At 38.3% G+C, this 21,152-nt stretch overlaps 1 protein-coding gene across 4 annotated transcripts in view; it reads left to right on the top strand.

The window, feature by feature from the left end:
• RNF13 (ring finger protein 13) overlaps nt 1–20,296 on the top strand; it is a 129,494-nt gene extending 109,198 nt beyond the window's left edge. For all 4 annotated transcript variants that reach the window (XM_061419023.1, XM_061419026.1, XM_061419034.1 and 1 more), the window contains 2 exons: nt 18,606–18,686; nt 18,929–20,296. In XM_061419023.1, the coding sequence (XP_061275007.1) occupies nt 18,606–18,686; nt 18,929–19,290 (443 nt within the window). In that variant the 3' untranslated portion in view covers nt 19,291–20,296. The remainder of the gene's footprint in view (nt 1–18,605; nt 18,687–18,928) is intronic.
• The last annotated feature ends 856 nt before the right edge of the window (nt 20,297–21,152 follow it).

Genomic DNA, 21,152 nt, shown 5'->3' with positions numbered 1-21,152 from the left:
GAGCAGCTTTAATATGCTTATTTGTACTTGCCATCTGTATATCTTCTTTGATGAGATCTTTTAGTCATTTTTTAATTGGGTTTTATACCTGACTGAATGTTTGTGTCCCTCCACAATTCAGGTTAAAGTCACAATACCCAGTGTGATGCTATAGGTGGGCCCTTTGGGAAGTGATTAGGTCATGAAGAGACACAGGAGAAATGATATCTCTTTCATCTGAGGATACAGCAAGAGGGCAGCCATATGCAAATCAGAAAGAGGGTGATCACCAGAATGAAACTGGCGAGCCCCTTAATCTTGGATTTCCTAGCCTTCAGAACTATGCGAAGTAAATGTTGTTTAGAGCCCCCAGTCTATGGTTTGTTACGGCAGCCCAAATTGACCAAGACAGGTTGTTTTCTTATTTGGGTTTTAAGAGTTCTTTGTACATTTCATATAACAAGCCTTTATCAGATATGTATTTTGCAAACATTTTTGCCCAGGGTGTGACTTGTCTCTTCACTCTAACAGTGTCTTCCTCAAAGAAGAAGTTTTTAACCTTGATGAAGTCTCTCCTGTTGGTTTTTTCTTTCATAGTTCATTCTTTTGGTGTTGTACCTAAAAACTCACTATCAGATTCAAGGTGAGCTAGATTTTCTATGTAATCTTCTACAAATTTTACAGTTTTGCCTTTTCTGTTTAGGTTTGTGCTCTATTTTGAGTTATTTTTGGGAATGGTATAACATCTGTGTCCAGATTCTTTTTTTTTAACAGATCTTTTTATTCTGGTAAGTATGTATATAAAATAAAACATGTCATTTTAACCATCTTTAAGGGTACAGTTCAGTGGTTTTAATTATATTCACAGTATTTTTGCAGCCATCACCACTATCTATTTCTAAAATTTTCTAATCACTCTAGAAACTCTGTACCTCTTGAACAACTACTTCCTATTCCTACCTCCCAACAGTCTCTGGTAACCTCTAATCTACTTTCTGTCACTGTGGATTTGCCTGTTCTAAATTTTTCATATACATGGAATCATACAGTATTTGTCCTTTTGTGTCTGGCTCATCTTATGTTTTCAAGGATTATTCATGGTGTAGGATATATCAGAACTTCATTGTTTTTTATCAGTTCAGTCGCTTAGTCATGTCCAACTCTTTGTGACCGCATGGACTGACTGCAGCACGCCAGGCTTCCCTGTCCACCAACTCCCAGAGCTTGCTCAGACTCACGTCCATCGAGTTGGTGATGCCATCCAACCATCTCATCCTCTGTCGTCCCCTTCTCCTTTTGCCTTCAATCTTTCCCAGCATCAGGGTCTTCTCAAATGAGTTAATTCTTCACATCAGGTGGCCATAGTACTGGAGCTTCAACTTCAGCATCAGTCCTTCCAATGAATATTCAGGACTGATTTCCTTTAGGATTGACTGGTTGGATCTCCTTGCAGTCCAAGGGACTCTCAAGAGTCTTCTCCAACACCACAGCTCAAAAGCATCAATTTTTCGGCACTCAGCTTTCTTCACAGTCCAACTCTAACATCCATACATGACCACTGGAAAAACCAGAGCCTTGACTAGACGGACCTTTGTTGGCAAAGTAATGTCTCTGTTTTCAATATGTTATCTAGGTTGGTCATAACTTTCCTTCCAAGGAGTAAGCGTCATTTCATGGCTGCAGTCACCATCTGCAGTGATTTTGGAGCCCAAAAAAATAAAGTCTGACACTGTTTCCACTGTTTCCCCATCTATTTCCCATGAAGTGATGGGACCGGATGCCATGATCTTCGTTTTCTGAACGTTGAGTTGTAAGCCAACCTTTTTACTCTCCTCTTTCACCTTCAAGAGGCTTTTGAGTTCCTCTTCACTTTCTGCCATAAGGGTGGTGTCATCTGCATATCTGAGGTTATTGATATTTCTCCTGGCAATCTTGATTCCAGCTTGTGTTTCTTCCAGCCCAGTGTTTCTCATGATGTACTCTGCATATATACTAAAGTTTGTGTTGGTAAAATGATATATCTCAGAATTTGTTTTAAATACTTCAGGAAAAAAAGCAGAGGAAGGTAGATCTAGCAAGAAGAGAGGCTGAAACTCAGCGATGGTGCATGAGGTGGTATAATGGTATTTGTCGTGTCCGACTCTGTGACCCCATGGACTATAGCCTGCTAGGCTCCTCTGTCCATGGGATTTTCCAGGCAAGAATATGGGAGTGGGGTTGCCATTTTTTTCTCCAGGGCATCTTCCCCAACCCAGGGATCGAACCTGCATCTTTTGCATTGGCAGGCAGATTCTTTACCACTGTGCCACCTGGAAGCCTGGTATAATGGTATACCATTATACTCTTGTGTATGTTTGAAATTTTTCTAATTTAAAAAAAGTAGAGAAAGTAACTAGCTGTCACTAGCTCTTATGTTTAAAAGGAAAGCCGATATAAGTCAGTGAGGAATGTTCATCATTTTCTTGCTGCAGGAATCATTCCATTTTAGGAATTATAGACAGCTCTAAAATGCCACTGAAATCACAAGTCCTTTCCTTTCCTATAGCTGGTTCCTAGCCTTCCTTCTACCACAGATAAACTTTATTAGTTGGAGGGGTCGGGGTTTATAAGTAATGTATCAGTAAGTTGTTCTTATGAACCCCATAGCAGTGAGGAAGTTAGCAGTTAACTTTTAGAAGATCAGCAAAATGTTACAGTGGAAAGAATACAGGATATGGAACCAAAAGACCTGATTCTTAGTGATTAGCTCTGTGGCTTTGAGCACTTAACCTCCCTCTCTGGTAATACTTGCTGAAAGTAACTCACTAAGATTTGAGAAGTAACGTAAAACCTTGTCTTTTCAAATACAAATTATTATAGACCCAAACTAAGCAAGTCTAGTATCATGCTAGCCATAAAGTCTATACAGTTTCATAGGCCAGCTTAGATACTCAGGATGCCTTAACTTCTGAAGAAAAAGAAATCTGGAGTTGCTATATAGCAGTGTCTCCTTTGTGTCCTACTAGATTATTTCTTACAGTTAGACTCTTGAGTTTTTTTTTTTCAGTACTCTGTTATGGGAAATGCTTTCACCTATATATTGCCTCACTTGGCTTATTATCCATGATCTGTAGTTTGACTTTTTATTTAAAGATGTTTTCCCCAAAATGGTATTAGCAAATTTTCATAGGCTGATCATCCTCAAAGACACATTTTAGTAATTTAACACATGTTTATTAGTTTCTTGGTGGCTATGCTCTGAAAGAAGCAATTAATTATTTTATAAAGTTAGTTTACAGTCTCTGCCCTCAAAAAAAAAAAAAAAAAAAGTTATGGCTCAGAAAGTCTCAACATTTTTCTGCTTCCCTAAAATTGACATATGCAACTCCCTGCCACCAGTAACTTCTCTTCTATGCCATGTTTTTCAGTGCTGGGTGGGTGTAGGTGGGGTCGGGATCAGGAACACTGCTGTAGTCAGTCGTCAGTATTTTGAGTCCTCTTCTTCTGTAAAGTGGGACTCTCCTTTGCTGCCGTTTATTCTCTGGTTCACTGCTTGCTTAAAAAATAGCACACATTTGATCTATGGGCTTTATATCAGGTGATGATCTTCTTAGCCCTTGCCTGTTTCTGGTGAGCTATTTCCTGGTAACTTCCATACTTTTATATCCCACCTTTCTCTTGAGCACTAGTTCCATATATCCAGTTAACTAATAGACATCTGTGCCTGGATATACAGTTAAGTTCAGTATGCTCAGAACTATTTTTCCTTTTGCATTTAGTCAACATTTGTTTGACCAGCGACTGTGCTTGGTGTTAGAGATAGCAGCTTACTGTCTGTAACTATATACAATAAGAGAACCTCTATAGTTTATTCTGAGAATCATTTTTAAAATTTCTTATTTATTTATGGCTGCTCTGAGTCTTCATTGCTGTGTTCAGGCTTTCTCTAGTTGCAACAAGTGGGGGCTACTCTTTCTGCGGTGCACAGGCTTCTCACTGCAGTGACTTCTCTTGTTGTCACTCTACTTTCAGAGATCAGAGCAAACCCGTATTGTATGTCTTATATTACAATAAAGTGTGTGGTCAAGGAAGAGTAGATACTCTGTCTTTGCAGAGATATTATCAATACATTTTGACACACTGTAGTCTAAATAAGCTACACACATACTGTTCAGGCTATAGTTAGTCTTTAGTAGTAGTTTCATTATTTTAGGATAAAACATAGTCACAGAATATTAACCACTTCCTTAACATTTAGAATTAATTTACCAATTCTTATATTAAAAAAAAATTACCTGCTTGTATGCAGTTAATTTTCTCCCAGCCCCTGTCTTGTTCCTTTTATATGTTGTATCTTAATAATGTCAAATAAAACACTTAAAAGTTGTTGAATTTCTGTTAAATGAAAATAGCCATCATGCAAGATTACATGTGTTATCTTCAATTTACCCTTTCTTTTTTATTACCCATGTCTAGGCTCCTAATGCAATGAGTTAGTTGTTCTTCCAAAATGATTTTTGGATCTGATAATTTCTTTCTTTTGGTCACTTTATCATGCAAGCCAACATCAGTTTATTGCTTGATTTTTGAAAGGACTAAACATTAGGTCAGTTTAACCATTTCTAGGCTGACCTGTACATCCCAGGCGCAGGTCCCTTCAGCACCCTTATGAAGAATTTTTAAGATGCTGTTTCATACATCAATTATTCCTCTGCTTGAAAGATTTCAGTTGGCCTCTACTGCCTAAGAGATGCCAAGATCAAGGCTTCATCTCGGTGTTAAAAACTTTCAGAATTTGACTCCACCAAACTCTTCCACCTTTACTTCCCACTGCTTTTTATTTCTGGCTTTGCATAACTTTGATCTTGCCATGTTTCCATGTTTATTTCTTCAACTGTTCCTTTCCCAGTCCTGTCTTTTCCTCCTTCATTTTTTTGAATTCAGTTTACCTGTAAGACTGGACCCTTAGTGCCTCTCTAAGCACTCTTCTCTAGTGTCTCTTGGTACAGTGAACTCCTCTTTTCGGGGATGTCTTTTGTCTATCAGCAGACACGGTGCTGAGTGTTGCCACTGGGCAAGCAGAGTATTCCTTATGTGCTTTGTTGCATATTGTCTTCTGTTGTCTTGAGAGTTGGCGGGAATATTCAGCATGGAAGTAGGAAGACAGGTCACTTTAACTCTATCAGCCAGGCTCTATACAGAATTTACCTACATTATTAGCTTTTTGTGCTTAGATCTATCTGATTAGGTCCTCTGATAAGAGTTTCAGGTAGAAATCAGGATTTTCTGGGAATAACTTATGTAGTTACTTGTACATTCTTCCAGCAGATACTTACTGAGTGATTTTACTGTGTGCTAGGCACTGTTCTGGGTGGGAGTGAAACAGCAGTAAATAAAATGGAAAAAAAAAAAACCCTCATGCCTTTGTGGAACTTTGTGGGGGCAAAAAGACAAGTTAAAGCAGTAAAGTCACATGGCAAGATGTGCAATAAAGAAAAACAAATGAGCGACAGGGCATGGGGCAGGATGCTATTTTAGATAAGACAGGGAAGACCTCTCTGAGAAGGACACCCTGCAAGAGATCCAAATGAAGGGAGAGAATAAACAGAGGGGGCAAGAGAGAGGGGAGAACAGTGGAGGCAGAGAAGGAACAGCAAGTTCAGGGGCCTTGAGGCAACAGTGTGTTTGATATAATCAATGAAGAGTAAAAAGAACATGTGACTAGACTATATACAGTGGCTTAGAGCGTGAGTGGTTAGAGATGAGATCAGAGAGATGCATGGGGAGCTAGGTCACACCATAGTGAAGGACTTGTGATTTTATTGTGGTAAAACCTGGATGGGTTTTGAGCAGAAGAACGCCATGCTAAGATTACTGTGGAAAAGGAACCCTCACACTGGTGATTGGGGAACAGACTAGAGGTGAGCAGTGGAGCGGGAGAGCCCATGTGCCAGGTTGTGGAAAAGGAACCCTCACACTGGTGACTGGGGAACAGACTAGAGGTGAGCAGTGGAGCGGGAGAGCCCATGTGCCAGGTCTAGGCGAGAGATAGGTGCTTGTTAACCATCCCTCAGGACATGAACAAAGGCTCTGTGGCATATATTACTCTGAGTATGTGTTTTGGGAGCCTACTGTCTACTGGGCACAGTATTAAACACTAGGGTGAGGAAAAGACATAGTCTGTCTCCTCATAAGTTAAGAATCTACAACCAGAGTTCAGTCCAACCAATGCTGGTAGGTATGTTTTCCTTGTTGAACTATTTTAAAGGAAAATGCTCTGAATTTACTCTTAAAAACAAATCTGAAAAGGGAATATCCTCAATTCCTCGAATACTTTTTATAATGGCCACAAAGCAATAAAATAATGAGGTTCCAAGTCAGGTAGAAGCTACTGTAATGGCTGTGGCTCCTCAGCGATCACTGTTTTCCTGAGTTACTTGAAAATGAACTGTTTTATTATTTTAGGCCCAAGGTCTGCACTGTAGTCTTGAGACAGACTGAAGGGGATTGAGAGAGTTGGTCAGGTTGATTTATAGCATGGCACTGTTGACCTTATCATTTGTCTGTAGATGTGATTGCTATAGACAACCATACCTTCAGTCTATTAACTAACTTCTCACTGAACAAGTCAGTGTCGTTTATACCAAATGAGTTAAGCAGTATTAAATTGGATTGGGATGGACACTACACCCAATTAAAATATTGATAATTTTCTATTTTAATCTTATATAATATACCTATTATATAGTATAAAAGCAAACTATGCACCTTGCATAATTGATCTCATTTAGTTCTCAGAGCAGCACAATTAGAAAAGTATTGTCATGACAATTTAATAGAAAAAGAAAATGAGACTCAGAAGTGTCAAGTAAATTACCTGAGTGTGCATAGCTAGGTAAGTAGCAGGCTTTTGACTACAACATTACAATTATAAATACTACCCAAGCCTGTCTTTCTTTTTCAATCACTACCACTTCAAAATGAAATAAATTGCCTTCTAGCTTTAATCCACCTCTTCCCTTTGTCTAATCTTTCCCCAACCCCTAGCTGTATTTACCCTCACCAACTCAATTCACTATGTCAAAGAGACAGAATATTTTTGAGAAAAAACTAATTCCCTAATAGTTCAAGTCTACCAGCATACTCATTTTATCATATTCTCCATTAACAAAGTAGATTACCTATTTATATTTCTGCCTTTATAACCTGTCTTGTCCTTTGTTCACATTTCTTTTGGGATCTCAGTGTTTTCTTACCAAACTTGTACATCCTTTTTAGGAGGAAATTTTATGTATGATTTTTTTGTAGTCATTTTTACTACACTGAGAGTTGTAATAAAAAGTAGCTCAATCTGGTCAGCGGGCAGAAGTCATCTAGAAGGAATTCTGCTTTAAGCAAAAATAATGTGTCCTGTTGCTTCCTCCACTTTAAGCTTCAGATATACCTGAGGCTGCTCAAATTTTTCATTTAATTCCTTGAGGAGAGTGAAAAAGTTGGCTTAAAGCTCAACATTCAGAAAATGAAGATCATGGCATCTGGTCCCATCACTTCATGGCAAATAGATGGGTAAAAGAGTGGGAACAGTGGCTGACTATTTTTGGGGGGCTCCAAAATCACTGCAGATGGTGATTGCAGCCATGAAATTAAAAGATGCTTACTCCTTGGAAGGAAAGTTATGACCAACTTAGACAGCATATTAAAAAGCAGAGACATTACTTTGCCAACAAAGGTCCATCTAGTCAAGGCTATGGTTTTTCCGATGGTCATGTATGGATGTGAGAGTTAGACCATAAAGAAAGCTGAGCGCCAGAGAATTGATGCTTTTGAACTGTGGTGTTGGAGAAGACTCTTGAGTCCCTTGGACTGCAGGGAGATCCAACCAGTCCATCCTAAAGGAGATCAGTCCTGGGTGTTCATTGGAAGGACTGATGTTGAAGCTGAAACTCCCAATATTTTGGCCACCTGATGCGAAGAGCTGACTCATTTGAAAAGACCCTGATGTTGGGAAAGATTGAGGGCAGGAGGAGAAGGGAACAACAGAGGATGAGATGGTTAGATGGCATCCCCGACTCAATGGACATGAGTATGGGTAAACCCTGGGAGTTGGTGATGGACAGGGAGGCCTGGCTTGCTGCAGTTCATGGGCTTGCAAAGAGTCGGACACGACTGAGCGACTGAACTGAACTGAAGGAAAAGAAAAATAATTATTGGATTAGAACACTGAAGTATTTGAGTTTGCTGAACTTGACTGGAAGGGTGTTCTCCATCTTGATTTCCTAGTCGCCTTAAAAGTAGTAATGAAAAAAAAAAAAGAAACCTTTAGTACTTAATACAAAGAAGTGCTTTTTAAGTACTACAAAGTCTGGCACAATATTTACCATTCTAAAATCTCTTTTAACTTTGATTTTTCACTTTAGGATAATGGCAAATCTGTAAATCTGTATGCGCCTGTTTCGAAATATCTTGGGTGCAACTATAGTTAATCTGCATAATGTAATCAAGTTAGAACCAATAAACACTAATACAGAATGGCTATTTAAAATATAGGGAAAAGTTAGGTTTTGGGGAAAAATAATTACACAAAATGGAGTTTGGTCAAAGCTAATACTAGTGCCTACGCTTGGATTTAAGTTTCTTGTATGGATTTGTTTATGGTCTGTGGATATGTGTGCTCAGTCAGCCAGTCGTGTCCAAATCTTTGCAACCCAATAGACTGTAGCCCGCCAGGCTCCTCAGTCCTTGTAATTTTCCAGGAAAGAATACTGGAGTGGGTTGCCATTTTCTGCTCCAGGGGATCTTTGTGATCCAGGGATCAAATCCACGTCTCTTGCGTCAACAGGTGGATTCTTTACCACTGCACCACCTGGAAAGCTTTATGGTCTCTAAGACAATGATTTTTATTCTTACTAATTAATTAATGAAGTAATTCACTAATACATTTCCCCCAAAAGAACCTGCCCACAAAATACTCTTTCCTTCAATAGAGTCATTTGATTGTTTGCTTGTTGTGTTTGACCCTTGATTAAAATTGTAGAATATGGCTACTATTTTGTAGCATCCTTGAAAGATTTGTAATAATATGAAACCATGGAAGACAAGACCAAAAATCTTTATTCCCTCTCCATGTATTGCAATCTGAAAAAAATTCTCTGGTTTATGAATTGGAAACATTTTAATTTCTAGCAAGTGGCTGCTTAAGATTATTTCTTAACTCCTTTTACACTGTGAATCAAAGGGGATTATTTAAATGTGAAACTCAAAGCACATGTGCTACAAGACAATACAGCATAATGTCAGACCATGCATGGACTTTGGAGTCTGACAGACCTGGGCTGAAATTCTAGATCATCCATTTATTGGCTGTGTGACCTAGTACAAGTTACCTCTCCACAATCCCTTTATGTGTAAATGTGACTAAAAACCTACTTCATAAGATGGGTGGAGGGATTTAAATCAGGATGTGACAAATGCTTGTAACAGTGCCTGGCACATAGCGACAGCTCAGCAAATGGCAGCAATTACTATGAAAACACAACAACCCCTTAAATAATAATCATAAGTAAAATACTAGTGTCATCTGTCTTCAGTCATTAAACATTTATGATGGAAAAAATAAAATTGCCAAAATCTTGAAGCAGCTTAACAGTATATAACTTTATAAATATGACTCTTGCATTTCCTTCCCAGTAAACGTAAGTTTGAGCCAGTTGTATTTTTGTTTTAGAATATTTTGGTCATCAAGACATTTAACATCTAAAGTAAAAAGAGTTATATTTGTTCTGCATATTACTGTACTCTAATGGTTTTGACAAAGCATACATGGATGTTAGAAAAAAAAATCCTAATTACTGCAGTTTTTCATAGTTGTGATGCAACTATATTTGAAAACATGAAAGGAAGTTAGAATACTTATGTGGGTTCATCACTCTAGTAAGTCATAGTACCAAACCTTGAAGTCCTAAAAGAACTGTTACAGGTTTAGAATATAGTAGAAACATTCAGGTGGTAAGAATTCACAGAAGAACTATACAAAAAAGATCATGGCCCAGATAACCATGATGCTATGATCACTCACCTAGAGCCAGACGTTCTGGAATGTGAAGTCAAGTGAGCCGTAGGAAGTATCACTATGAACAAAGCTAGTGGAGGTGAAGGAATTCCAGCTGAGCTGTTTCAGATCCACAAAGATGATGCTGTGAAAGAGCTGCACTCAATATGCCAGCAAATTTGGAAAACTCAGCAGTGGCCACAGGACTGGAAAAGGTCAGTTTTCATTCCAATCCCAAAGAAAGGCAGTGCCAAAGAATGCTCAAACTACCACACAATTGCACTCATCTCACACACTAGTAAAGTAATGCTCAACATTCTCCAAGCCAGGCTTCAACAGTACGTGAACCATGAACTTCCAGATATTCAAACTGGATTTAGAAAAGGCAGAGGAACCAGAGATCAAATTGCCAACATCCGTTAGATCATAGAAAAAGCAAGAGAGTCCCAGAAAAACCTCTACTTCTGCTTTATTGACTATGCCAAAGCCTTTGACTATGTGAATCACAACAAACTGTGGAAAATTCTGAAAGAGATGGGAATACCAGACCACCTGATCTGCCTCTTGAGAAATCTATATGCAGGTCAGGAAGCAACAGATAGAACCGGACATAGAACAATGGACTGGTTCCAAATTGGGAAAGGAGTACGTCAAGGCTGTATATTGTCACCCTGCTTATATTCAGAGTACATCATGTGAAATGCCAGGCTGGATGAAGCACAAGCTGGAATCAGGATTGCTGGGAGAAATATCAAGAACCTCAGATATGCTGATGATACCACCCTTATGGCAGAAAGCAAAGAACTAAAGAGCCTCTTGATGAAAGTAAAAGAGGAGAGTGAAAACCTGGTTTAAAACTCAACATTCAGAAAACTAATATCATGGCATTCAGTCCCATCACTTCATGGCAAATAAATGGGGAAACAATGAAAACAGTGACAGACTTTACTTTCTTGGGCTCCAAAATCACTGCAGATGGTGACTGCAGCCATGAAATTAAAAGATGCTTGCTGCTTGGAAGGAAAGTTATGACCAACCTAGACAGCATATTAAAAAGCAGAGACATTACTTTGCCAACAGAGGTCCATCAAGTCACAGCTATGGTTTTTCCAGTGGTCATGTATGGAGGTGAGAGTTGGATTATAAAGTTGAGCGCCGGAGAATTGATGCTTTTGAACTGTGGTGTTGGAGAAGACTCTTGAGAGTTCCTTGGACTGCAAGGAGATCAAACCAGTCAATCTTAATGGAAATCAGTCCCAACTATTCATTGGAAGGACTGATACTGAAGCTCCAATAATTTGGCCACCTGATGCGAAGAACTCACTCATTGAAAAAGATTACGATGTTGGGAAAGATTGAAGGCAGGAGGAGAAGGGGACTACAAAGGATGAGAAGGTTGGATGGCATCACTGTATTGATGGACATGCGTTTGAGCAAGCTCTGAGAGTTGGTGATGGACAGGAAAGCCTGGCGTGCTGTAGTCCATGGGGTTGCGAAGAGTCAGACATGACTGAGTGACTGAAAAGCACTGTTCATGTTTATGTTAGAGGAATCTGTAACATTTAGGAAATATAGGAAATATTTGCCAACAAACAAAAAAAGAATTTGGCATTTGGAAGTATTTCATAGACACTTGTAATCAAACCCACAGAAATTAGCAACTTGAGGCTGTGGACAGGTAAAACGTCTGTAAAGGTTAGTCAGCACTCTCATTCATTTACAGTATTGTGGGGACAAGATCATCTTAAATCTTCCTGTCTTGGTGTCCTTCATCTTTGTCGCTTGTTCAGAAATGTTTATGCTGAGTAACATTTAAATGTTTAAAATATTGATTTAGCTATTTCTAGCACATGTAACAGAGAAGGCAATGGCACCCCACTCCAGTACTCTTGCCTGGGAAATCCCATGGATGGAGGAGTCTGGTAGGCTGCAGTCCATGGGGTCGCTAAGAGTCGGACACGACTGAGCGACTTCACTTTCACGCATTGGAGAAGGAAATGGCAACCCACTCCAGTGTTCTTGCCTGGAAAATCCCAGGGACGGGGGAGCCTGGCGGGCTGCCATCTCTGGGGTCGCACAGAGTCGGACACGACTGACGAGACTTAGCAGCAGCAGCAGCACATGTAAAGGCTTCCCTGGTAGCTCAGTTGGTAAGGAATCCACATGCAATGCAGTAAACCCAGGTTCAATTCCTGGGTGGGGAAGATCCCCTGGAGGGGACATGGCAACCCACTCCAGTATTCTTGCCTGGAAAATCCCAAGGACAGAGGAGCCTGGCAGGCTACAATCCATGGGGTTGCCAAGAGTTGAACATGACTTAGTGACTAAACCATCACCAGTACATACAAAATAATAGCCTTTTATTAGTTATTGTCTTGATTTTGAAGCAGCCAACTTCCTTATAAATTTCATTATTCACTATTGTCCTCAAAAATACATCTTCAGTTGACATTGTGGTTTCCTGAGTTTCCTGCATCAATTGATGCATTTTCTGTAACCATAAAGACTGGTTACCACATACCATGTTTCATAACAAATGAAAAATCCTTGTTTTCCCTTAATAGTCTTTCAACTAAGCATTTAAGGCAGTCGCCATGGGAGCTGTCTCCCTACCCCGTTAGTGTGTGAAGGAGGCAAATCCCTGAGATGTAAAGGATGAAAAAGTGGGTTTTATATTTGAAGTTTTAAGTTACCAATATTTTCCCTTTATAGCTTAATCACTGAAGTTTCCTAATCATGTTTAGAAGGATGAAGCTTTTCAGAGATTGAAAAAATGCAGTGTTATATTTTATAGCAGATCACAAAACAGTGGGGCAGTATTTAACTTTTTAAATTTTTTCTTATATTTATGAAGACATCCTTATTTTTTATTACTCTGTTTAACTGCCTTTGAAGTGAAATCGCTCAGTCATGTCTGACTCTCTGCAACCCCATGGACTGTAGCCTGCCAGACTCCTCTGTCCATGGAATTCTCCAGCCAAGAATACTGGAGTGGGTAGCCTGTCCCTTCTCCAGGGGATCTTCCCAACCTGGGGATTGAACTGGGGTGTCCTGCACTGTAGGTGGATTCTTTACCAGCTGAACTAACTGGGAAGCCCTAACTGTCTTTAATCCAACCTTAAAAGTAAATATTTGTTCCTTTGCCTCAGGGTTTAAATATAATCAGGAATAATTCTTAAGGAAATCTGGCTTATGAAATATTTTATCCAGTTTTTCTTATGTTCAAATTTCTTAGGAACAGGTATGGAGGAGGGGAAAACAAAAGATAAGATTTATTTGTTTAAATTTGCTAGAAAGAGCTGCCATTGTTTTCTTTACTGGCAAAGCAGGGAATGAGTGGCAAGGCATTTTCTTTGTAAGATCAGTAAGTTTTGATTTGAAGCTCATGGATTCAATGCTTTATCTTCCCTGGACATATTATTTAAAATATATATTCTTTTCTCATGAAAATGGTATGTGTTAAGCCCTGAACATTCATTCTCTTTGAGGAAACCTATTCTAGCTGACTTAAGGTGGACTAGTTTGTTATAAAATTGAACAGTTAAGGTTTGCATCAATTTTTGTATGTGACTATATTATTTCAAATAAACTTATTTTTTTTCAAATAAACTTATTTTTTGACTGAGGTATATTTATAGTATCATATAACTGTCAGGTGTACAATATAGGACTCACTTTTTAAAGGTTATACTCCATTTATAGTTTTTTTTTTTTTTTTCATTTTTGGATGTTGAACTTTATTCATTCCTTATTTTTCAAAACATTTGCATGAGTTCGTTTATTACTATCCATGTTAGAAAGTAGAAAATAGTATTTTTTTTTTTATTCTTCCAATTTTATTTTATTTTTAAACTTTACATAATTGTATTAGTTTTGCCAAATATCAAAATGAATCCGCCACAGGTATACATGTGTTCCCCATCCCGAACCCTCCTCCCTCCTCCCTCCCCATTTATAGTTATTTTAAAATACTGGCTATATCCTCTGTGCTATACAGAACATTCTTGTAGCTTATTTATTTTATACCTAGTAGTTTGTACCTCTTAATACCCCTTTCACTCCTCCCCTTCCCTCTCCCCACTGATAACCGTTAGTTTGTTCTGTGTATCCATGACTCTGTTTCTTTTTTGTTACATTTATTAGTTTATTTTTTAGATTCCATATACAAGTATATCACACGGTATTTGTCTTTCTCTGACGTAGTTCCTAAGCATATCTTCCAGGTCCACCCGTGTTGTTGCAAATGGCAAAATTTCATTCTTTTTTATAACTGAGTGGTATCTCATTGTGTATATATGTACACTATGGGATATATACACACTGTGTATAGATATACACACACACATAATGGAATATATATACTACATCTTTATCCATCGATCTGTGGATGCACCAGTTGCTTATCTTGGCTATTGTAAATGCTGCTGCTGTGAACATGGGGTGTGCTGTCTTTTTGAATTAATGTTGCTTTCTTCGGATGTATACACAGGAGTGGAACACTTCTGGATCATATGGTAGGTCTGTTTTGTTTAAGGAATCTCTATACTGTCTTCCACAGTGGCTGTACCAGCTTACATTCACACCAGCAGTGTACAAGGGTTCCCTTTTCTCCCCATCCTTGCCAGTAATTTTGGTCTTTTTGATGATAGCCATTCTAAAAGGTGTGAAGTGATATCTTATTGTGGTTTTCATTTGAACTTCTCTGATGTTTAGTGATGTTGGTATCTGTATGTCTTTTTTGGAAAAATATCTGTTTAGGTCTTACTTTGTTTTGATGTGAGCTGTTTATATACTTTGGATATCAACCCCTTGTAAATCAAATCATTTCCAAGTATTTTCTCCCATTCAGTAGTTGTCTTTTCATTTTATTGACAACTAGTTCATTTTTAAGTTATCTTTGTTCAAGACTGAAAGGCGGCCAGTGTGACTGAAGTGTGACTGAATGGGGATAGAGTGATGTGAGATGACCAATCTGTAAATCAGATCATATTCAGCTATATGAAGGCCATGGCAAAGCGCTCAGATTTTATTCTAAGTGAGATGGGGGACTGTTTTTAAAATATCACTTTTGCTGCTATGGAGAAAAACCATATAGGACAGGAAAAGAAGAGGCTCTTCTAGTAATCAAGGCTAATGGATTAGTGTAATTGAGGAATCAGAGAGACCAACTGAAGATGTTTTACAGAAAAAAGAGTATAGGACGTGGTGATGTTGAATCTAAGCTCTAAGGGAAAGAGGCATCAAGGACATGCCCAGGCCCGATAATCAGTGTATGCTACTGCAGTGGCTGCCTTAAGTCTTGTGTGTTTTCTGTTCTAATAGGTCAGTGCCTTTGCTGTATCTGATGATCCAAGGTTTGGGGAAAAACTAGGGAGAAACAGGTTTAGAGGGGAAAATCAAAGTTTTGTCCACTTACGTATTATAACGTATTATAAAATTGATGAGATTTTAACTGTCTTCTTGAAACTTTTCTGAAACATTTAAATAACAATAATATATCCAGATAGAAGTGTTTCCATATGGTCGCACATAACAGACATGAATCTCACCCCTCCTGCAGCCTCTGAACATCTATCCATTAGTGAATTAGCAGTCTTTGAGAAAGCCTGGAGGGGTGTTTATATCAGGTTCTCTCAGCCTTCTCACTATTGGCATTTTACATGGGAAAATTCTTTGAGGGACTGTCTAGAGCCTTATGGGCTTGCCTGGTGGCTCAGACAGTAAAAAATCTTGCCTGCAGTGCAGGAGACCCAGGTTCAATCCCTGGATCGGGAAGATCCCCTGGAGCAGGAAATGGCAACCTAACTCCAGTATTCTTGCCTGGAGGATCCCATGGACAGAGGAGCCTGGTGGACTGTAGTCCATATGGTCGCAAAGAATAGGACATGACTGGGCGACTAACACTCACTTTCACTACAGCATTATAAGCTATTTAATAGCCTCCCTGATCTACTAGATGACAACAGTACCAACTCCCAATTGTGAACACCAAAGATGTCTCCAGATATCACCGGATATCCCTAGGGGCAAGGGAACAAAATTATCCCCTGGTTGAGAACCACTGGTTTATAAGCAATGGAACTTTCTAGCATGGTGCTGACAATAACAAAACTAACAGCTGTTAGCACTTTTTATAGCCCCTTTATCTCATGCTACCAGAATCATTGGACAAATTGGTTAATTTTTAAAATCTGCTAAGGTTGAAAATTACTTTCAAAAATATATAAATGCCTTTATCTTTAAATATAAAACCACTTAATAATTGTTTGATGTTGGGCCATTATCTTGAATATGAATCCACTGGCTGGATTTCTAAGTTGTCATATAATACATTTTCTTCCATTTTTAATTTTGTGTCTTTTAAAATGGGACAGAAATTTGATTGTTTTCCTTTTTGCTTTTTTATTGATATATAACTTTGTCTGTTTTTTAGGTTTCTCACCATACCACATTTAATCACGTTTTGACTGGAGAGGGGTTGGGGGAACACTTTTATTAAGTGTCTACCAAACCTAGCTTTCAAATAAAACCAGAAGTCATATACACTCACAGCTCAAGGGCTGCTGAATACTTAAATTACATAATTACCCCAAGTAGAGCCAAAAGGTTCATTGACCATTGCCACTAGCTCTTTGCTACTAACAGAATCACATGGGGATATCAGAGAGCAGATTCCTAGCCACAGCCTTCATAAGCCAGTATGCCTACCAGGTCAGTTTTATCAGGTGGAGGCTGGCTAAGAAGTACTGTTTGTGCCAGACACTCTACTTGCATTCTCTTTTAAACCACAACAATCCAAAATCATAGTATGTTAGTATTTTTGTTTTGCCTTTGAGAATACTGAAACATAAAGATGGCATCTTGCACATGGTTGGTTAGGTAGGTAATAAATAAAAGTCAGGATGTGATTTACCATTTCATCACACACACCATGGGGGTTAATTCTCTACAGAACACTAGGCTCCCTTCTGGCCAGTGATCACAAATTACACCTTTCAATGTTGACCAGTTATCATCAAATTAAGTACTGTGCCTAGAAAATATGGGTGATCAACATAAATCTATCACTTGAAACACTTGAAAGCATCAATTCCGTATGTCTAGTGTAACCCCGATAAGCTCAGCTGGTGAAGAATCCACCTTCAATGCAGGAAATCCTGGGTCGGGAAGATCCGCTGGGTAAGGGAAAGGCTACCCACTCCGGTATTCTGGCTTGGAGAATTCTATTCTGTATAGTCCATGGGGTTGCAAAGAGCTGGACATTACTGAGCAACTTTCACTTGCAGGCTAACCCTAATACTACTTACACATTTCTTATTGCTGTGGTGACAGATTTAAAGCCGCAAACTTAATGGCTTAAAACAGTACAAATTTATTATTTTTAGTTTAGTAGGTTTGAAGTCTGACAGGCCTCACTGAGCTAAAATCAAACACTCTTTTCTGACGGCTCTAGTAGGGGAATCTATCTATTTGGCTTTTCCAGCTTCTAGAGGCCACCATGTTCTTTAGCTTATGATCCTCCTCCCCTCCTGTCTTCAAAGCCAGTAATATTCTCTCTCTCTGACATAGTCACATCTCCCCCGGACTAGAAAAACCTCCTCCTCACACTTTTAGGGACCCTTGTGTACACTGAGTCCACTTGGATAATGCAGGATAACCTTTCTACCTTAGTAAAATGAGGCTTAGAGCTGTGGTACAGCTTCGGACTGGTTCAGTCCTGTTCAGTTATATTAACTGAACCTGTTTTTAATGGGCATTTTCACAAAGTCGTAAGACCGAAAGTTTGATTTGTATGAGTAATCAGCATGATTGAATTCCTTAATATATTGGAACTATCCTTAAAGTCCAGGTAAATGGATCTGTGTAATTACAGATAATTATAGATATGTTGGAGTCCTTTAGTATTTTAATAGTTTGAGATAGGTAAAATCAGTCTCACTAAATCTCAAAACAGGTTATAATAGAACCCTGTATTTGTTACAGAATGTATTTGATAAGTGATACTACAGTAACCACATTCAAGATACTGAACAAAAATTTTCATTAAAACTTTCTATTTAGACTTCTCCTTGGAGAAGGTAGTGGCACCCGACTCCAGAACTCTTGCCTGGAAAATCCCATGGACAGAGGAGCCTGGTAGGCTGCAGTCCATGGGGTCGCTAAGAGTTGGACACGACTGAGGGACTTCACTTTCACTTTTCACTTTCATGCATTGGAGAAGGAAATGGCAACCCACTCCAGTGTTCTTACCTGGAGAATCCCAGGGACGGGGGAGCCTGGTGGGCTTCCGTCTATGGGGTCGCACAGAGTCGGACACGACTGAAGTGACTTAGCAGCAGCAGGACTTCTGAATGTGCTTAAATGACTACAGATGTTAAAGGGATTCTTTCAATTGGAACTGTTATTCTTTTCAGTATGCGTTATATTCTTCCCACCTATCTATCCAGACAATGGCTTTATCCTGACATGCTTCCTGATGTGGCTGCCCTGTGTGTGAGATAGGCAATGACTTTGTCTTTTTTTAAAATAAAGGTCGTTAAGTTCAACAGTAAGGAATTAAAAAGGGATCTTTTAATTGATTTTACTATTTCTATCATAGGAGATGAATATGATGTATGTGCCATTTGTTTGGATGAATATGAAGATGGAGACAAACTCAGAATCCTTCCCTGTTCCCATGGTATGAATAATTACATACTGCTTTGAATTTATACATAATTTATACTTAGGTTCAGTATTAGACAGAAAATAGTTATTAGCACATCATAAGCTCTCATTAAAGGATGAAGATTTATAAAAATTTACAAACTTTTGTCTTGTCCGTATATGATGCATACTGATCAGAACATGAATAACCATGGCAGGAGATTATGTTCTCAACAGAAGTGTACTATCTAAAAGATGTGTATTTTGCTTCAACAGCTTATCACTGCAAGTGTGTAGATCCTTGGCTAACTAAGACCAAAAAAACCTGTCCAGTCTGCAAGCAAAAAGTTGTTCCTTCTCAAGGCGATTCAGACTCTGACACAGATAGTAGTCAAGAAGAAAATGAAGTGTCAGAACACACCCCTTTACTCAGACCTTTGGCTTCTGCCAGCACTCAGTCATTTGGGGCTTTGTCGGAATCCCGCTCACATCAGAACATGACAGAATCTTCAGACTATGAGGAAGATGACAATGATACCGACAGCAGTGATGCAGAAAACGAAATCAATGAACACAGTGTTGTGGTCCAACTGCAGCCTAATGGTGAACGGGATTACAACATAGCAAATACTGTTTGACCTTCAGAGGATATTGGGTTATTTCCTTTTAAAACGTTTATTTAGGCATATAGTTTGATTTTTTTTTTTTTGCTCCCTTCAGAGATTTCTGTAGAGATAATTTATTTTTTATTCTACAGGTTAATCAAGATTACTGAAACAGGTTGTTTTGATCTGGTATTTATCTGCAGGAGTGTACTTCATTTCACTAATAATAGACTGGTGCTGTAACTCAAGCATCAAATCGACTCTTTTGGAATGAAACATAGCCAAATATCAAGAGATTCCTCAGTATAGCTTGCAATTAAGACCTAGATCACAGTATGCACATGTTTCATGTTTTTACACACAGGGTCAGTGCTGTGGCCACCGAGCATGAGCTGAGCCAACTCCCATCTCCATAAAGTTACCTAGAGTTGTTGAGCTGGAATATGCTTGTTCTGGTATTTGTCCAAATTGCCATAATTAGCAAGAGGCGACTATCAGCACCACAGAGAAAATCAAAGCTTTTTCCTTTCTATTGCCAAGTAGTCTTACCCTGATAGGAACAGTCAGTACTAGGGCAGTTTGCAAAATGTTTTTATTTTTAAGGCTTTTAATACTATAGTGTCATGTATGAACTTCATTTATCAGCTGAAGTAATGTCTCTGACTTTACTTACTGAATTTCAGTATCCTTAAGGATTCTGTGTGGTGATCAAAACATAAACAAAATGCTGTATAAAAATACCAAACTTCAGTAATTGTTAATACTCAGATTATATACCTCTTAATAAAGAGCATCCTATGCTTATTAGCCCTGCTAAACTATGTACAGAGGAAACTGTTCAAGTATTGGATTTAAAAATGTTGCTTACGTTTAACAGAACTAATGATATATTTAAACAATGTATTATGAAAAGCTTAATTACACATTGTTAACTATGTAGAAAATATAGGCTTATATATATATAATCAAAATGCTAAGAATTTTTATATGGCCTTGTATGAAGGGAGTTTGAATGTTAATAAACACGTTTTCCACTTTGTTTGTTCTCCTGTAGTATTACCCACATTAAACTTATGTATATGCAGTGTTTTTTAAAGTTATAATGATTAAGGTAATTTAGGGCAGATAAACACACATTACCTTAGGATTTTATACAAAGTAACCGCTCACAAGCAATTAGGGAATCCCCCCAAAACTGCAGACCAAATCATTCCAACAACAGTGTACATTATGGGACCTTCTTATAATTATGGTACATCTTTAGAGTAAACTGCTGTACAGCCTCAAGAGGGTAAATAGCTAGATTTATCTGTATTAACATGGGAAATTAATAGTGAACAGACATATTAGAGAATAGTTGAGTATACCAGTTAGCCTTCTGTTGTAAAAAAAATTTAATACATTTTTTAAAAATGTAACACTATTGAGTGAAATTTCACTTTTTGAACTGCTTTAAAAAAAATTCTTATAAGCAAGAACAAAAAGTGAATATTTCCACTTAGGAAAATAAAAAATTGAATTCTTAATTATTCTCGCACCCCTACCCCACAGAAATAAAAATAAGACCGGAAAAACAGAATTATCAGTTTACTATGGTACTTAAAACAGTGCTATGGAATTTGACACACCTGTTTGATCCTAACTTTCCCAAACCTGTCTGGTCATTTGTGTAATTCATTTCTCCTAAGGTAGGGTGTAAGGTCCAAACACTGAGCTCAGTGTCCAGAACATAAATATAATCGTTTTTATAATTATCAAATAATAAGAACATCATACCTAAAATATTTTTTAAAGGGAAAAAGTTAATCACTGTTAAGTGTATTAGATGTTATATTCCCTCAGCCTTTAATCCACAATTCAAATCAAGGACTTGGTTCCTTCAAATTTGTTAGGAA

This window comes from Bos javanicus, chromosome 1 (assembly GCF_032452875.1).
Source record: "Bos javanicus breed banteng chromosome 1, ARS-OSU_banteng_1.0, whole genome shotgun sequence".
Taxonomy (NCBI): domain Eukaryota; kingdom Metazoa; phylum Chordata; class Mammalia; order Artiodactyla; family Bovidae; genus Bos; species Bos javanicus.
Note: the sequence above shows the minus strand (reverse complement) of the source record. Positions and strands in the feature narration are given on the sequence as shown.